Source organism: Camelina sativa, chromosome 6, assembly GCF_030686135.1.
Source record: "Camelina sativa cultivar CO46 ecotype springtype chromosome 6, ASM3068613v1".
Taxonomy (NCBI): Eukaryota; Viridiplantae; Streptophyta; class Magnoliopsida; order Brassicales; family Brassicaceae; genus Camelina; species Camelina sativa.
Window position 1 is genome coordinate 6,278,361 of NC_141885.1, and position 19,509 is coordinate 6,297,869.

General features: G+C 35.4%; 2 protein-coding genes across 2 annotated transcripts; both read left to right on the plus strand.

The window, feature by feature from the left end:
• The first annotated feature begins 16,914 nt into the window (after window positions 1-16,914).
• LOC147942334 (uncharacterized) lies at window positions 16,915-17,262 on the plus strand. Its single transcript, XM_087456020.1, has one exon. It carries the CDS (start codon window positions 16,915-16,917, stop codon window positions 17,260-17,262), a length of 348 nt encoding a protein of 115 aa, XP_087312146.1.
• Window positions 17,263-18,858: 1,596 nt separating this feature from the next.
• Window positions 18,859-19,470, plus strand: LOC104790540 (putative calcium-binding protein CML45). The gene has a single exon (XM_010516315.3). It carries the CDS (start codon window positions 18,859-18,861, stop codon window positions 19,438-19,440), a length of 582 nt encoding a protein of 193 aa, XP_010514617.1. The 3' UTR covers window positions 19,441-19,470.
• The last annotated feature ends 39 nt before the right edge of the window (window positions 19,471-19,509 follow it).

Genomic DNA, 19,509 nt, shown 5'->3' on the forward strand with positions numbered 1-19,509 from the left:
GGAAGAGTGGAGTTTTGGTTTCAGCATTAAGGGTTTGACCGACGATCGTGATTTTGACGACATTCTTGAGTTTGGTGAAAAGTGGTGGTTTCATGGATCTTTCTGTGGCTAACGAGAGGCCTACTACATCACCCATGGCTGTTACTGGAGGTAGAATGGGCACTCTGAGCGCTCCCAAAGTCGATGGTGTCTCGGTGCTTGTTCTTCTATTGTTGGAGTCAGTTGATTTGATTAAGGTAAGCTTTTTTATGTTGTAGCGAGTGTGTCAAGTCGCTCGGCTGTTCGCATGTCCTGGCTAACGAGACTGTCGATGATAGTCTACATCAGATATTCGAAGTTGTTTCTGCGTCCAGCAAGCAAGAGAGCTGAGAGGGCGGCACCGTCAGTGAAAACTAGAGCCATGGTTTGGAGATGTTGGGCATGTGTGGCAACAAGAGGTTCTGATGGCGTATCGGGCGCTGGTGTAGAGGTTGTGTTGGTGACCAGCTGGTCTGCAGCAGGTCCGGCTTCAGCGTGTGCAGCTACGAGAGACTCAGAGGGCGCGTCGGGCGCTGGTGGAAAGATTGTGCTCGGCAGTGAGCCTTCGGTTGGGCTCGGCAGGGAGCCTTCGGTTGGGCTCTCCGAGGAGTTCGGCAGGGAGCTCAGCGGGGGAACTGTTCGTGTTCTCGTTCGCCCCCATCGCTGTTCCGTTGGCTGCTCCGTTACTTCGTTGAGGTTTTCGCTGGGGTTCGTCATGAGTCTTGAAACTTCGAGGAAGTGAGGATCGTCGGTCTTGATTCGTCAAAAGAAGCGCTTTACTCTTGCCCCACGGTGGGCGCCAATTGTTTGTACCGGGGATTACACAGTTTAAACAAATAAAGATTTTGTGGGAAAGAGCAAGCAAGTTCTTTTATTAATCGGGGAAAACGTGAGATCGTCACTTAAAACGAGTCGAGATAGAGCTTGTTAGTTCACAAGCGAACTAGCAAGCTTAAAGGGACGAACTGAAAACAAGAATGAATTATACGAAAGACAATAGCAGTTTTCGATGCAAAGTGTTGCTCTGTAGGTATTGTATGCGGGTCCGGATCCTTTCTCCAATAGATGTCTCGAGCTATTTATAAGCGAATGTAGAGTTAGAACACTCTAGGGTTTTCTGTGTGAAATCCCGAGATTGTCCTCCGAGGTTGGCCCATTTCCTTCTATCTCTGGTGAGTCTTTGTTGGGCCGAGTTGGCATATGGGGCAAAGCCCATATCCAACACTAGAGAAGCATTTCCACGAGTAGATTCTCATATGAAGTATGTTTTGCGATGTATTTTTGTTGATAGTAGAAGCTTTCTGCAGCTTGCATATGGATGAAGTTAATAATTCTAAAGATTGATATCAAACTAAATGATTTTGTTCTCTGGGACTGTCACTTCGTCGCATGAGCGAATAAAGTTGCTAAAACTATTGCAAAAAGTGTTGCATGAGATAGTAGATTCTAGTCCTATTTGACACTTCGAAGACTCTCTTAATTAGCCCGTTTTGAGGAGTAGTTTAGTTATAGCTTTAGTTTCAAATTTTATTTTTCTACCCTTATTCTTTTAAACATATCTTTGGTTCTATGCATGTGATAACCAAGAAAAAAAAAAGTTAGGTTAGAAACTACGAAATAACAAACAGTGTTGAAGTTAATATCGTTGTTTAATTCAATTGACGAGATGTCCTAATATGGATGTACGGTTCAGACCTTGAATATTGAAATGGGTACAATTTTGTTCTTTAATGGGTGCAAAACTAACTCTTACTTATATGAAAAATTAGTTGGTGTTTTTGTATAGCATTTGGTCCTACTAATTAAGTACAACATATAACTCTATAATTTATAAAGTATAATATCTAATATATACGATGTAGATATCTATACGACAAGATATACATATATATACATGTATCAAATTTGAAATCTAAAACTGTGAAGTTAACTATTTGTACATAAGAGTTGACAAATAAAATTCTAGTATATAAGATGTATCTCTATAATGCAGCTTCCTCTATATTTCTGCTATAATATTGTTTGATTCTTTAATCCTGGCATATTTCATCATGTTATTCATTTTACCAATACAAAACTAAGTGATGCAGCGTGTCTTTACCTTTCCTTTTCTTTCTTAAACATGTTGGGCTTAGGTTTTACGGTTCTCTTTACTTGGGCTTTACATTTGTTTCTTTAAAAGCTTTAAGCCGGTTTAACTTAAGGTTTCCTGTATTGTATAATTAGCCTCTCAATCTTATTGAAGAGGGCATCTCTTGATTGAATAATATTTCAGAGCTTTAAGCTTATCTTTCTCTTGTTTATCGGCTATTCTCTTGAATCAACGATCTACAAGTTCGTCTCTTGTCGGTAATCTTTGAATCAACGACATCAAGACAACCCCTTTGTTCGGTCATTCACAAGAATCAACAAGCACAAGGTTTTCTATCGGTTACGCTGCGCCATTTTTTGGTATCAGAGCCAAAGACGGTCTTTATCCAGTTGTTAGCTTCTTCAAACATGGCCCCCGCACACAACTCAAAGAAACAAGAAGGACGTGATGACGAATCCTTCAACGAACGGGCAGAGCTTCGACAAACCCTATTGTCGATGCAGGAAAACATCCAAGCAACAATCGCTCAATCCATGCGAGCTTTGGCGGAAACGGTTTTACAAAACCAGTTTCAGCAACAAGGTGAGGATTATGAGAGTTCGGAAGGTAGTCTCGGTAACCCTTTTGCTCGTGACCGCAAACCAAAACAGAGGCATCACGGCAAAATAGGGGAACGAGAGCGTGAAGATAGTAGGTGGGAGTCGGGTTTTAAACTCGATATATCAGAGTTCCATGGGAGCATTTGTGGGGATGAGCTGTTAGATTGGCTCACCGCTGTGGATGAGATCATGGAGTCCAACACGTCCCAGAGGAAAGAAAAGTCGCCTTGGTGGCCACCAAATTCCGAAGAAGAGCAGCATCATGGTGGACACAGTTGAAGTCAACACGGTCCCGTAATGTCAAGTCGAAGATTGAGTCGTGGTATAAGCTACAGAAACATCTCAAGTCCTCTTTTCTTCCACAGAATTATGAACGTACCATGTACAATCGGTTACAAAATCTGAAACAGGGTTCTCGCACAGTCGACGACTACGCAGATGAATTCTTCTTGCTAATCACGAGGAATGAGGTTTTTGATAGTGAACTTCAGTTGGTTTCTCGTTTCATCGGTGGTTTGCGACCTCAACTCCAGAATTCGTTGAATCAATTTGATCCTACAACCATTGCTGAAGCCCATCGAAGAGTTGTTGCTTTCGAACAACAGTTCAAAGCGAATACATCTTGGAATCCGGCCAGTCGCACTCGCAGCTTTGGAGGTATCAACGGAGATAATGTGAAAACCCAACCTCTGGGAAAAGAAGTGGAAGGTGCAGGCAGCTCGAACACTGCACCACCGGAGGCTCCTAATCTGTGCCGTTCCACACGACCTAATGCTTTGCGATGTTTCACTTGTGGTGAACAGGGGCATCTCATGACCGCTTGTCCTCAGAAGACTCGTCGTGGCTTGTTGATGGACGAAGTCGTATGGGACGATGAAGGTGTCGAGCAGGGGGACGAAGGTGACGTCTTGGAAGAGGATCATCATACGGGAGACAGAGGAGCTTTACTTGTTGCACGAGTTTGCTTGGCACCTACGGTGTGTGAGGATCCGTGGCTACGTACAAACATTTTCCAATCGGCCTGCACCATTAAAGGCAAGGTTTGTCGCTTTTTCGTTGACTCTGGTAGTAGTCGTAATGTGGTGTCTGAGGAGGCGGTAAAGAAGTTAGGGCTGCAACGAGAGGTTCACCCGATACCATACAAGCTCATGTGGCTCAATAAAGGGATAGATATTCGTATCTCCCAACGGGCTTTGGTCCCTTTTGTCCATTTTGCAAGTACTACAAGGATAAGTTGTTTTGTGACATTGTGCCAATGGATGTTGGACATGTTATTTTGGGGCGTCCCTGTCAGTACGATCGTGAGGTGTCACATAACGGGAAGACTAATGTTTATAGTTTTGTCTTTGATAACAGACGCATTGTGTTGTTACCAAACCCGGATCCGCCTTTGTTACCAGCTAGTACGCCGGGAAAAGATGGTGTCGGCAAAGAGGTAGTAGTTTCGCTAGGGGATAAGGTGTTGTTTTTTCCTTTAACTGCGTTTGTGGAAGAGTTCAAGGACACGGGTTTTGCGGTCGTGTTACTGTCGGCTGGCAGTACTCCGAGCATTGTCACACCGTTAGCACCATGGGTAGAAGATTTGTTACAGGAATTTTCGGATGTCTTCCATCTGAACTTCCTCAGGGGCTTCCTCCTCTACGAGATTTACAATATCAGATTGATTTCTCTCCTGGAGCAGATCTCCCTAACAGACCACATTACCGAATGAGCCCGCAGGAGCATGAAGAGCTACGAAGACAGGTTGAAGATCTTGTCGCTAAAGGGCATGTGCGTGAGAGTTTAAGTCCGTGCGCGGTCCCTGCACTCCTTATTCCTAAGAAGGACGGTTCATGGCGAATGTGCATAGACAGTCGTGCTATCAACAAGATAACCATTCGTTATCGGTTCCCTATTCCACGACTAGATGATTTTCTGGATCAAATTGGGACTGCTACAATTTTTTTGAAGCTAGATTTAAAGAGTGGTTACCATCAAATTCGTATTCGTCCTGGTGATGAGTGGAAAATGGCTTTTAAGACGCGGGAAGGACTATTTGAATGGTTGGTAATGCCCTTTGGTCTCTCTAATGCACCAAGTACTTTTATGCGGGTGATGAATCAAGCATTGCGTCCTTTTATTGGTAAGTCTGTGGTTGTATACTTTGACGACATATTGATTTTTAGCTCGTCGGTAACAGCTCATCAAGATCATCTTCGTCAAGAAAGTTATTTTGTGGCAAGACAAAAGTGTGAGTTGGGAGTCACTAGTGTGTTGTTCCTTGGTTATGTAGTTTCGTCGAATGGTCTCTCCATGGACGTGAGCAAGGTCGAGACCATTAAATCTTGGCCGGTGCCAAAGAATGTTACAAAGGTGCATAGTTTTCATGGCTTGGCGTCGTTTTATAGACGTTTTGTTCCTCATTTTAGTTCTATTATGGCTCCTTTGACGGATTGTATGAGAGACGGCAAGTTTGTTTGGTCGGTAGAAGCTCAAGACGCCTTTGATTTAGTGAAGCATAAGTTAACATCTGCACCTATTTTGGTCCTTCCGGACTTTGAACTACCCTTTGAACTCCACTGTGATGCTTCGAAACTTGGTATTGGTGCGGTTCTTAGCCAACAGTCTCGTCCAGTGGCTTATTTTAGTGAGAAACTGTCGGGAGCCCGGAGTCGCTATAGTACCTACGATGTTGAATTCTATGTTGTGGTTCAAGCAATATAACATTGGCGGCATTATCTTGTGCATCGAGAGTTTGTGTTGTTTACGGATCATGATGCTCTTAAGCACCTTGACTGTCAGGTCAAAGTCTCTGCACGTCATGCATCATGGATTTCTTATTTGCAACAGTTTACATTCTCCATACGTCAGAAAGCCGGAAAATTGAATCACGTCGCAAATGCTTTAAGTCGCCGTCACACTTTGTTGACGACAATGCATGTTGTTGTGCCGGGTTTTGCTTCCTTCACAGAGCTTTATGTGACTGACCCTTTCTTTAGTTCCATCTTGGCAGACGTAACCAACGGGTCACGTACTGATTTTACTCTCACTGATGGGTTCCTTTTTCGAGGGGTGCAATTTGTGTTCCCGATTGTAGTTTGCGACTTAAGATGATTGAAGAACTGCATTCGGAGGGTCATGTCGGACGTGATAGAACGTTACAATTGGTTTCTGCTTCTTATTATTGGCCTTCACTAAGACGGAATGTGGAGAGATGTGTTGAACGTTGTCGTGCTTGTCAATTGGCCAAAGGTACAACGTCCAATGCTGTTTTATATCTTCCTCTTCCTATTCCTACAAAACCTTGGACAGATGTGAGTATGGATTTCATCCTTGGAATTCCACGGACACAGAAGGAAAACGATTCAATCTTTGTGGTTGTTGATCGTTTTTCGAAAATGGCTCATTTTGTGTCTTGCAAGAAGACGACGGATGTGGTGCGAGTAGCACAGCTTTTTTTCAGGATATTTATCGTTTGCATGAGCTTCCTACGTCTATTGTCTCTGATAGGGATACGAGATTTTTAAGCCATTTTTGGAGGTCACTTTGGAAACTGCTTCATACGAGTCTGGACATGAGTACCGCTTATCATCCTCAAACATATGGTCAAACGGAAGTGACCAATTGTGCTTTGGGTAATATGTTGCGAAGTCTCGTAAGGTGACAACCTACGGACGTGGGAATCACGTTTGTGTCAGGCAGAATTTGCGCATAACCATACGACTAACCACAGTTCCGGTTTCAGTCCTTTTGAGGTTGTGTATAGTTTGCTTCCACGAGGTCCTTTGGAGTTGTTGGCAGTGCCTGACCTGCGTCGCTTTCATGGTCGTGTTGTGGATTTTGTTGACGCATTGAAGGAGACACATCAACAAGCTTGTAATCAGCTTGAGTTGTCGGCTCGGCATTACAAAGACAAGGCGGATGCTAAAAGGTGGGAGCTAGTTTTTCAACCGGGTGATAAGGTGTGGGTGGTGCTAATTCGAGACCGGATGCCTGCTCTTGAATACAATCAGCTTCGTTCACGAAATATTGGTCCTGTTGAAGTTCTCGAGCGTATCAATGACAATGCTTATCGTTTGCTCTTGCCATCGCATATGAAGACATCCAACGTATTCAATGTCAAGTTTCTGTCTAAATTTCGGGGTGACAACAAGGATCCAGATTCAGAGACGAATCTTTTCAAACCCAGAGGGACCTGATGCAGCGTGTCTTTACCTTTCCTTTTCTTTTTTAAACATGTTGGGCTTTGGTTTTATGGTTCTCTTTACTTGGGCTTTACGTTTGTTTCTTTAAAAGCTATAAGACGGTTTAACTTAGGGTTTCTTGTTTTGTATAAGTAGCCTCTCAATCTTATTGAAGAGGACATCTCTTGATTGAATAATATTTCAGAGCTTTAAGCTTATCTTTCTCTTGTTTATCGGGTATTCTCTTGAATCAACGATCTACAAGTTCGTCTCTCGTTGATATTCTTTGAATCAACGACATCAAAACAACCCCTTTGTTCGATCATTCACAAGAATCAACGAGCATAAGGTTTTCTATCGGTTACGCTGCGCCACTAAGTTAGTTTATTATGTGCGTCAGTGCATCACGGCAGTTTAAAAATGCAAGTTGATCTCAATATAAACTAAAATAAATAAATAAATTCATAAGAGCCTATATATAAAATCAATACAAATATATATATATATATACATATATATATATTATAGTTGATCTCAGATATTTTAAAATCGTAGGAGATTTGGCTGACAGCTTACAAAAGGAGATCTCATGAAATTTACAAATTGTCCTACAAGAAAATTCACATTTACTTATCTTTCTTTGAGAAAAAACATAGGCAAAACATTGGAAACATAGGCGATTTGAAAGAAATCTAATTTCCCAGTACTTCATAGCAAAACAAAGATAACAATTTTTGATAAGAGGGAGATCTAAGTTGAGAGCTATTTTTCCAGAGATATTTGAAACATGATCGAAGTTTGGGTTTTATCTAATAGGATGTGATAGTTTCAAGGAAAAAATGTAATGTTAATCCTAAAAAATAAATACAATTTTGGGCATTATGAAATTATGAAGAGAATTTGTTAGGAAAACCCTTTTTGATATATTTCTTTTCAAAAATATCCTCTTTTTTGGCTATTTTCATTTTCGCATGCTTTACTTTTTAATGACAATTTTAACCTTACATGAAAAATATTTTAATCAATAAAATAAAAAACAAAATTTTCGTGCCAAAAATTTTCAAAAAAAAATTTCCGCCAAAAAATTGTCCGCTAGAACAAATTTACAAAGCTTTTATAAGGTTTTAAACAAATTAAAAACCTTATAAAAACATTATAAAATTTTTTAAAAACTTTGTAAATGCCTTAATAACCTTATAAAAAAATTTAAAAAACCATTATTGTAAAAGCGTTTACAAATTTTTTATAAGGTTTTTAAAAAGTTTTTTAAAACGTTTACAAAGTTTTTATAAGGTATAAATTTCAAAATTTCAGCGGGAAAAATTTACAGATTTTGGCGGAAAAACATTATTTTTGGCGATATATTCTTGCTGTTACTCAAAAAAAGAGAAATTTGGTCATTTTGTAAATAAAAATAAATAGGTTTAAAAATGGTCAATATGAAAGAATATTTTTAAAAGTGGACATATAAAATGGGGTATTTTTGAAAATACTCTCATCATAAATTAGTGTGATTATTAAATTTTGTGTCTCGCATACATATATAGAGATATAACAGTAAAAGAACAAAAATTGTGAAGCTTGACTTTCAAAAAATTCTCCAACGTCTTCTAACTCGCCCAGCTACAAGTTACACGGCCTGATCTTTAAATTTGTCGGCAACGAAATTAAAGCAACATATATGAAAAATCTTATGTAGTGTAGTGATCATTATAAGTTTGTGTGAATGTTTATATAATATACAATATGCTGCAAATTGTCAATAAAAGAGAATTGGTTTATTGTAGTGATATATGTACGATCACACGAATTGAATAGTTTTTGCCCTTAGCGATTAATTTTTTTGGAGTGTTATAGTCGATCCCCTACTACACGTGTCAGCCCTTGGGTGTCCAATTCTAATGTAAAAATTTATATTAAAAAAATTCATTGAAGTATCTATCAATTTTTTATTTTTTTTTAATTATGTGTAAACTAAATGTTTGAAATGGTATTATATAAAACCTAACAGGTGGACGCGACAAAGCATTAACTTTATAGGTATCGAATCATGCACGTCGGCATGCATGCATCTGGCTCATACGATGTCAAACAAACATTCGAGTACGTAATGATTGGCACCGATGTCCAAGATAGCATGATTACTTCACCGCCGGAAATGGCATACCTAATACTAAACTATTAAAATCAGACATTCAGAAAACTCCGAACTCATTCCAAAGACCGCATCCCGTATAACCAGAAACGTCAGATTAGGGTTTATAACACCTTCTCGCGTAAAACATAACTCCTCAACAAATCACATTGAAGTTTTCTTACTAGAGTGATGGAAAATGCTAGGGATAAGACATGTTTTCTAACTAAAACAAATCCTTCGATACATGGCCGAATCATCTACGTACTATATGCTCTGTGGTAATCTTGATTCAAACACAAGTGTCCATCCGACCTTTTTGAAAGAATAACTTTGTCAGTTCGGTGGATCTATTCCGTTTCAAACAAATTGTCTATTTGTTTTATATTACAAAAATTGTATATTTGTTCTCATATAAAATTTGGTATAGTAGAAATTAAATTATCCAATAGAATATACTAAATAATTTTTTTTATGTTATAACAATGTAATTATATATACATATAATATATTTTCGTGTTTTATTTGTATTTAAATTGGTAACTAAGAAGAAGCAGATTGACATTGTATTCGATATTCAAAGCACCACATGTACTGTACAACACATGACTAATTTTGCAAATCGTTTTCTTCTGTCGTTTCTGGTGTCCTTTTTTTTATTTTCTATTCTTTCTGTCGTTTCTAGTGTTATGGATAGAAAATGTCTTTTGTTAATAAATAGATTTTTTTTTTTTTTTTTGTCAACAATATAATTTTTAACCGAAAAAATGATATTTTTTATATGTAAAACAATCTATTTATACGGATAAGTAATTAATGTACATTTTAACTTAAGTAACTATTAAAAAGGTCTTTGTCAAGTCAAATACATGGGACTTGCAAGATGAATCAATGATTGAAAACGTTGTTAGATTTTATCCTTAGAAGTCTAACTGGTAGGTAAGAGAAGAGAAATAACCAATTTTAGTAGAAAAACAAAGTAAGATATAATTGAACATATTGATTCAATCTTAATAAAATATCTAGATCTTATGCATGTCTCCTCCACCACAATATATTGTTTCTTAGGATTTGATTGAAAGAGCATATGAAGGAGCATTTTTATTTTTATATATATATCATCCTATCAACATTTATTAAGAGCACATATGAGAGGGCATTTAGAAATTGCATATGCTATCATATACTCTCTTCTTCTATGCTTTCACAGCATTTATCAATCATTTACTTCTAAAGTATTAATACAATAAAACTTCTATAAATTAATATTTTTGCCGATTTTGAGTAGGAACAGGATAAAAATAACAAAATTCTACAATATAATAATTTGTTAGAAATTCTCATGTAAATATGGTCCCAATAATATCATAAAATAGTAATTATATATATATATTTATATGCTGATATAATTAATAATGTATGCTTTAAAATTTTCAATTTTTTCCTAGAGCTCATATTTATAAAATAATTGTTATGTTGCAGTATTTTTTAAATTATAATGAAATAAAATACTCTATTAAATGTCATTTAAATAGCTAAAATTTTTATAAAGTTTTCAAATTTTTTATATGCATCATTTACATTTTTATAATTTTATAGGATATTAAAATACAATAATTGATATTTTTATTCATTAATTTGAATTTCTATATGTCATGTTTTTTTTTCTCAAAAAGGTGAATTCATACAAAACAGAGCTTAAAAAGTTACAAAGCATAGATAGATATTGGTTTCATGAATTTTTCAAGGAGGTATAAGTCTTTGGGAGGTGTAACATCCACGAACTAGAATCCCGGTTTAGAGGATGCATCAGTCGATGCAAGGATCGGTTTTCGTGAATGAGTTTAAGTTAAACGTTGCGTTTTGGAGTTAGGAAAGCACTGGAATCGCTTATAAAAGCGGAAACTCGAGGGTTTGGTCGAGTTTGGCCGTTTCTGGAGAAAAAGAAAGAGAGAAGGAAGTTTCTGAGTGTTCTTGAGAGTTCTTGGTGTTTTGAGGCTGTTTTTGTAGAGATCTGTAGCTGGGAACGTTTTAGGAGCTTCCTAGGAGTGTAGATCTTCTTGTTTGCGGTTCAGAATCTTCTTTGCAAAGGTGAGAGCATGACCATGGCTTATCTAAGCTTGAGATTTTCTCTGATCTGCTTGTTTATGTGTTTATTTGGCTTGTTAGAATGTTGTTGACTCGCATGAGGCTTTGGGAAGCTTTTTGTGGCTTTATTTTGTGTTTTTTTGGTGGTTTAGGGACGGAGATCTGGCGAGAAGCTTCAGGGAAAAACGATGCTCGGCATGTGCGTCGGTCGATGCACTTTGTGTGTCGGTCTATGCAATGCGAGGACGACGTGGTTTGACCTAGGAGCATCGGTCGATGTCATATGGAGGAATTGGTCGATGAAACTAAGGATTTCGTGCAATGGCAGCATGTGTCGGTCGATGCATTGTGAGTGTCGGTCGATGAAAGTGGACCTTTCATCGGTCGATGTGTACCCAGTTGGTGTCGGTCGATGCATGGGTTGGTGTCGGTCGATTCCATTGTCTTGTTTGTGGTTTGGTTATTGATTTTTGATTGATGGTAAAAGATATCTCAATTGCTTGTGTGTATAGCCCAATAGATGGAATGATTGTCTCACTAATTGTTTATAAAATACTCACGTATCTCATATGTGTTGTGGTGCAGGTAAAGGCAAAGTGTGATCATGTAATCAAGACGATGAAGAGGAGGATGTTCTAGTGTCTTGTTGATTGTGGTCTAACTTCTGTTAGGTTGATAGAGATGAGTTATTAGAGCATTGCTAGGTGGCTGGTTTAATGTGTTACCTTGTTGTAGCTGGATTATTAGTGATATTGGTTTATTGAATTATTCTTATTATTATTATTATTTTAAAATAAAAAAACGGGTTGGGTCGTTTCAGGAAGCTAACAAAACTTGAAAGATCTGTTGGGACCGAGGTGGAAGTACTTCTGAAGACATGCTTCGCAAGTTCCTTGATCAGCAAGTCATCAATGATGGCTCTTGCAAAATATGCATCCGAACTTTGATAAAAGTGGTACAATAGGAAACTGAGGGATAAGGTTCTCGCCAACAAGAGAAAGTTCAAGACCTTTTGATCAAGGATTGCTACAGATTCTAGCGCGATTCTCCTAACAGGTGGTGAAGTGACCGAGACTCGTAAATGGTAAATGCAATGATGTAATAGAGCAGGTGTGTCCTCTTTTGCAGGAAGCCCATTGACCATGGAGGTCAACAAGTCCCACACAAAGCTTGTAGCCGTGAATGCATTGTCGCAGAAGGACTAACCCAAACTTAAACACTAATGGCGGTTGAAAGGGATAAAGGGATAAGATTTTTCTAAGTTTAAACCTAGTAACATAGCAGGTGGGTCTTTCCTCACATGAATCTCATAGGTATGGAGGTTAAGGAGTCCCAGACAAAGCTTGTCTTCATGGATCATTCCAAAACTTTTGGATTTTGAGAAAACCAACCAAAATGTGTTACCAATTAAAAATTTAGTGAAGAAGAGAAATAAATCTAAAAAAAATGAGGATTTTGCCCAAAAAACAAAGAAAAATATGAAGATAAGAAACAGACCTTGACGAGGGTTGATTTGGCTGTTGTCTAGGATATGAAGTTATGCTTATGTAACAAGTGTACTAAACAATCGTTTAAGACTATCAAATTTATTTTATGTTTTTAAAAATCACCAAATTATTCATTTTAATGATAATAGATATATTTTTAGAATCATAAATTTGTTTAAACTATTTAGCATAAGTTTAAACCAACATTTAAATTTTTTTGAATAGTAGATAGAAAAATGCCACAATATGTCCCAAAAAAAAAATGCCACAATATTTTTTTGATTCGTTCCAGCATTTTGGATGGACCGGTCTTGGTAAGTGAGGCAGATGCAACATAAATATTTAAGGGTGAATGTCATGAAAACCCACTTTGGGTGTGAGTTCTGTCACAAAAACCCACTTTCCACTCATGATATACTTTCCCAAGTTTTTTGCTTATGTGTCCACTTTCCTTTTACATTTTTGCCCTTACTAACAACTTACTTCTCTTTCTCTCCTTCTTTTCTCTATTTTTCTCTTCTTTTTTGTTGTTAACACTTTAACAAAGTAAAATATATTTATTTGTTATCAGAAAACAAATTTTCTATTTATTTATATAAAATATGTTATGATTATATATTTTCTACATTTTAGGATACATATTGCTATATTTTTTATGAATTTTTAGATTATACAGTATCCATCAGTCGTTGAACATTTGTTCAATTATAAGTGGATAATCAATTGCAGTATTGTTAATAGATAGTTACTTGTGTTTATTCATACAAAATATACATACATAAATTTGGTTAGATCTTTATCCATAGCATATTATCCATAACACAACATAGACCAAATAAGTACAAAACCCTTTAATTCTAAATTTTAAATCCTAGAACATAAACCCTTGAACCTAAAACCAAAACTATTCACTTTAAAAAAAAAAACAAAGTTTAGTGGATAGAAAAACTATGTATAGGTCTCCATGGATTTACAAAGCATATCTAGACATTAAGCTGAAGAATAGCAGTTGAATGGTGGCTATGGATGTGATCATGTGGATATTTTTTTGTGGATACCAATGTAGACAGACCAAAGAATCATCATACAACATCCACACAATTAAATCCATAGACACCATGAGCTCCTTGCTTCATATTTTGTGTTGGTCCAGAAACATATACACTCATAAGAGGTTAATAAAAAAAATAAAAATTAACAACATTGATTTATTTAGAACATTGAATATCAATCATGTGGATTAGTAGTTATGGATACTTATCTTATAATATCTTGCTCATTCTTTACATGAGCAGAAATTTGTCCAAGATAAATTAGCCACATAGATTTCTTTTAGCTAAATGTTTTTGTACTATTTTTCAGCTAGAAGTAGGTATATTAGAACTTAGAAGTGTCACTAGAAGCATACTACACAATAAACATGGTCATTATTAATCTCAAAGCCTATCCACCAAATTCTGACCACGTGGACAAGCAATCCAGATGAAATTTATTGACAAGTTTGTTTCATGTTCAAACATCACTATAGTTTAGCCACTTAGATGTCTTTTAGCCAAATGTTTTTGTACTATTTTTAAGCTAGAATTAGAGATATTAGAACTTAGAAGTGTCACTAGAAGCATACTACACAACAAACATGGTCATTATTAATCTCTAAGCCTATCCACCAAACTCTGACCACGTGGACAAGCAATCCAGATGAAATTTATTGACAAGTTTGTTGCATGTTCAAACATCACCATAGTTTAGGGTTTAGACTTTAGATGGTATATAGATTCAATGTCTATGTTTTGAGTTCAAGTTGTATTGTCTAAGGTTCAAGGTGTAGGATTTAGGGGTTAAGGTTAAAAGTTTAGGTTTAGGTATGTGGATGATGTGTCTATATTTTTAATTCATGGTTTAGGATTTAGGGTTCAAGGTGTATGGTTTAGGGTTTAGGATTTAAGATTTAGGGTATAAGGTTTACGTTTTTGGGCTTATATGGATTTAGTGTCTATGTGGTGTTAGGATTTAATATTTAGGGTATAAACCCTAAACCCTAAACCCTAAACCCTAAACCCTAAACCCTAAACCCTAAACCCTAAAAGAAATCCTTCTAGCTGAAAAATAGTACAAAAACATTTAGCTAAAAGAAATCTATGTGGCTAATTTATCTTGGACAAATTTCTGCTCATGTAAAGAATGAGCAAGATATTATAAGATAAGTATCCATAACTACTAATCCACATGATTGATATTCAATGTTCTAAATAAATCAATGTTGTTAATTTTTATTTTGTTTATTAACCACTTATGAGTGTATATGTTTCTGGACCAACACAAAATATGAAGCAAGGAGCTCATGGTGTCTATGGATTTAATTGTGTGGATGTTGTATGATGATTCTTTGGTCTGTCTACATTGGTATCCACAAAAAAATATCCACATGATCACATCTATAGCCACCATTCAACTGCTATTCTTCAGCTTAATGTCTAGATATGCTTTGTAAATCCATGGAGACCTATCCACAGTTTTTCTATCCACTAAATTTTGTTTTTTTTTTAAAGTGAATAGTTTTGGTTTTAGGTTCAAGGGTTTATGTTCTAGGATTTAAAATTTAGAATTAAAGGGTTTTGTACTTATTTGGTCTATGTTGTGTTATGGATAATATGTTATGGATAAAGATCTAACCAAATTTATGTATGTATATTTTGTATGAATAAACACAAGTAACTATCTATTAACAATACTGCAATTGATTATCCACTTATAATTGAACAAATGTTCAACGACTGATGGATACTGTATAATCTAAAAATTCATAAAAAATATAGCAATATGTATCTTAAAATGTAGAAAATATATAATCATAATATATTTTATATAAATAAATAGAAAATTTGTTTTATGATAACAAATAAATATATTTTACTTTGTTAAAGTGTTAACAACAAAAAAAAAAAAAAAAATAGAGAAAAGAAGGAGAGAAAGAGAGGTAAGTTGTTAGTAAGGGCAAAAATGTAAAAGGAAAGTGGACACGTAAGCAAAAAACTTGGGAAAGTATACCATGAGTGGAAAGTGGGTTTTTGTGACAATACTTTAGGAGAAAGTGAGTTTTCATGAGATTTGCCCAATATTTAATAGGACCACAACAGATTTCTTAGCGTAACACTTTTAGTGGCAAGAAGATTAGTCTAGGGTTCAGTCGATAATTCACTTGGTTAGCAAAAGTAGAAATGATCTAAACTAAAAGTATTCCCTCTTTTCCTCACTGGTCGATGTTCCAAAAAAGTTGTTTCAAAGAGATAGTTAACAAAAAAAAAGTTTTTTCTTTTGTATTTTTATTAGTTTCTTTTTTTGGCAACAGCAAAATATTTTTTTTTAGTTATTGATGGTGAATTATTATCTAAATAATTATATACTATTGATTTAAAGTGAAATACATAATTTGCATAGAGAATTAGTAAACAATCTACCTTCCATAACTCTACCATAATCTACCATTCCTGATATCGTCATCTACCTTCCACAATCCACAAGCCCATCCCATCCACCATTACCACACCATCCCCATCCACCATTTACAAGTCCGCAATCAACCGCATTAATTTTTATGTATATATTCTAGAGAAAATTTGGAACTGTACTACAATTAAAATTAATGCAATACAAATTGCAGTCTACAATTGCAGTATGGTTCCAAATTTTCTCTAAGTATATATAATTTGGAACCATATTGAAGAAAAAAAATCAGAATTTTCCTACACAAATAATAGTGATTTCATATATACTTATTAACTTTCAAAAACTCTTGAACTCCTACTTTTTCTATCGACTATGTTATATACTTTTCTGCTATTTGAAGAACAGACAGCCTTTAGTCTTATACTTTAAAATAAACGAAGACTTATGTTTTAGAAATACAAAAATAATTAAACTAATTATGCATCAAGAAAAAAAAAGACATTGTAAGTAAAAATTCTCAAGTATCATGACTTTCCTAAGCATTGCAGCTGTTAATTCACGGTTACTTATTATTTGCTCTACTTTTGTTTAATTGTTTGGTTTCCACAATCTGTTTGAAATATTCTCTTAAGCTCTCATACTCGTCACCATTAAAATTAATCATATCTTTCTTTGGTCAATTAATGTGAAATTCCACCAACAAAAAATAGTATATGCAACTTTCCAAAGATGTCGAACAGTTCCACAAGTTAGCCCCATCAGTTCCATCTCTCAGCAAGACAGTGAGTACTGTTGTTTAGTTGATGGATCATGGATCTCATCATACGACAATGCAGGTATTGGATGGATCTTATATAATAAAAATGCACAGTTTATACTGTGAGGTATGGCTTCCATTGATCCTTTGAATTCATCAGTTGAAGCGGAAGCTGAACATTTAAGATTAGCAGTTCTCATGTTACGCGTTTGGGTTACAACAAAGTTAAGTTTTGTGGCGATGCAGAGATACTCTACAAAAAAGATAGATTGCTGCTTTACTGATCAGCAACAAAGCCATCTAAGAGAGCATTCTCCTATTGCTACCCAGTTACAAGATATCAAGAACATTGCTCAATCTTATGGAGTAACTTTTGTAACAATTCCACGTAAACTAAATGTTGAAGCTGATTATCTAGGTAAAGGTGCTAGAATAGCGAAATCAAAGTTTGTAATATCATGGAACAATGTATCCTAATCCTTGTTAATAACAAAGTTATATTGTCGACAAAAAATAATAATAATATTAAGAAACAAGTTTTTAATTAAAAATTATATATGATAAGAAAATATTAAATATTCTGCTGTGTCATTTACCAATAATCGTGTCTATCAACCATTTATATAGTTGTAGCTTTATTTATTTACTCCTATTTAAAGAAAATATATAAATCACTAAAAGATAAAGATCGATCGATAGTGATTATGGCCCGTTATGATGATACATACAACAAATGCACAGAATAGAAAAAAAATATACAAATCATAGAGAACTGTCGTGAGACATAATAGGCCATTGTACTATCACCAGAGAAGGAGAGATCAAAGAAGATGGAACCGAACAACAGAGAATATGAGGGCAAGTGGAGGTGAAGGAGAAGCAGTGAAGAGATTAAATCACTAGAAATTTTACTTCAAAAAAAAAAAAAAAAAAAATGGAGAAGCATCTTAAGATAGTGGTGACACGGGTCGAGAACTATTAAGATAGTGGTGAAGAGATTAGTCCAGGAGGAGGAGCTGAGGTGTTAGAGAAGAAGGGAAAAAGTATAAAAAAGAGACAGTTGGAGTTCGGTGTTTTGAGAGCAAGTTTAAAATTCAACTAAGCAACTAAGCCCATATGAAAAGGAGAAAATTAAAGAGACAGTTTTGAGTTGCGGTTTTTAGAGTGAATTTTCCAATTATATATCTACGCAACTGAGACCATATATTAAAAGAGAAGACATATTCTTGCAATTTGGAGTTTTGAGACTGAATTTTGAACCATATCTGAGCAACTGAGACCATATCAATAATGGTTATATTATAGATACTCATATATATAGTCATATAATAATCGAAGTTAAGGCCTACTACGGTTAAAAGTTAAAACAAAGAAATTATATCATACTGAAAGTCACAAATAAGACCACCTCCATTGGTGAAGTAATAATAGAGGGGTTGGGTCTTTAAAAAAAAAAATCATAAAAAGAAATTGATAAAAAAAGAAAATTATATTACACAACCAGCGTAAAACATTATTGAAATAATTATAATTATATAAATTAAGTAGATTTCCAGTCAAATTATGATTGAAATAAATGTCGTACATTCAAAGAAAAAAGTCTTCAGTATTACATATGTATTCCAGTCTTGGTCTCTCGAGTTTTCATTTAATTAAATATCATATTTGAATTCTAATTAAAACATAGACAAAAAGTCTAGATTACTTGACACAATTATATATCCAACCAATAAAACATACAAAATATTTGTTAGTTAACAATAAATAAACAAGTCAAACAAGACCAAACTTTCCTCCAAATAAGACCAAAACAACTCCTAACAATTCCAACAATGTTATAAGGAAACTAAAAGAAACTTCCTATTTCCTATTCAAACACGGACTTTGTCTTTGTCTCTACTCGCCCTATACCACTTTCCTTGAACCAACACTTGAAAAACTCAATCTTGTATATATATATATATATATATATCTTAACATACACACACAGCTTCTATATCTCCTCTAAGAAGCTTTTCTAATAACTTTTTTTGTGATTCCTTTCATTCATTGATATACCTAAGTAACGTAACCATGGAGTCGAAGAGTTTCTTGTCGGGCTACAAACAATCTTCTTCTGTTCCTTTGTTTGCTCTGTTCAACTTGTTCCTCATAAGTTTTTGCAGATGGGTTTCTTCTACTCGCATCTCTTTATCCAGATTTGTCCCTCTTCTTCAACATCATCATCATCAAAGTAGTATCGACAAAAACAACAACAAAGATCAACAAGAGAGTTTGATGATCAAACAAAAAGATGGTGATGGTGGTGATCTTCGTAAAGAAGATGCAGAGATGGTTATGACAAGTTTAGGACTTTTCCCTGACAAAGACAGCGATGATCAGCTTCAAGAACGGTACAGTCCTAAGCAAGTTTCGAGTATGTTCGAAGAGAAAGAAGCAAGTCTGGAAGAAGTGAAGCAAGCTTTTGATGTGTTTGATGAAAACAGAGATGGGTTCATCGATGCTACAGAGTTGCAAAGAGTTTTAACAATCTTAGGTTTCAAAGAAGGGTTTAACCTAGAGAACTGTTTGGTAATGATTAGGTCATTAGATGGAAACAAAGACGGAAAAATCGATTTTAATGACTTTGTTAAATTCATGAATAGCTTCTATTAAGATCTAATAATGACATTTATTCTTTTATTATTACTATTTCTTGTGATGAGATTGTGAATGTTTAATACA

Excerpts from the sequence above, each read along its gene's own strand:
- LOC147942334 (XM_087456020.1), top strand. The coding sequence starts at position 16,915 with ATGGCTTCCATTGATCCTTTGAATTCATCAGTTGAAGCGGAAGCTGAA.
- LOC104790540 (XM_010516315.3), top strand. The coding sequence starts at position 18,859 with ATGGAGTCGAAGAGTTTCTTGTCGGGCTACAAACAATCTTCTTCTGTT.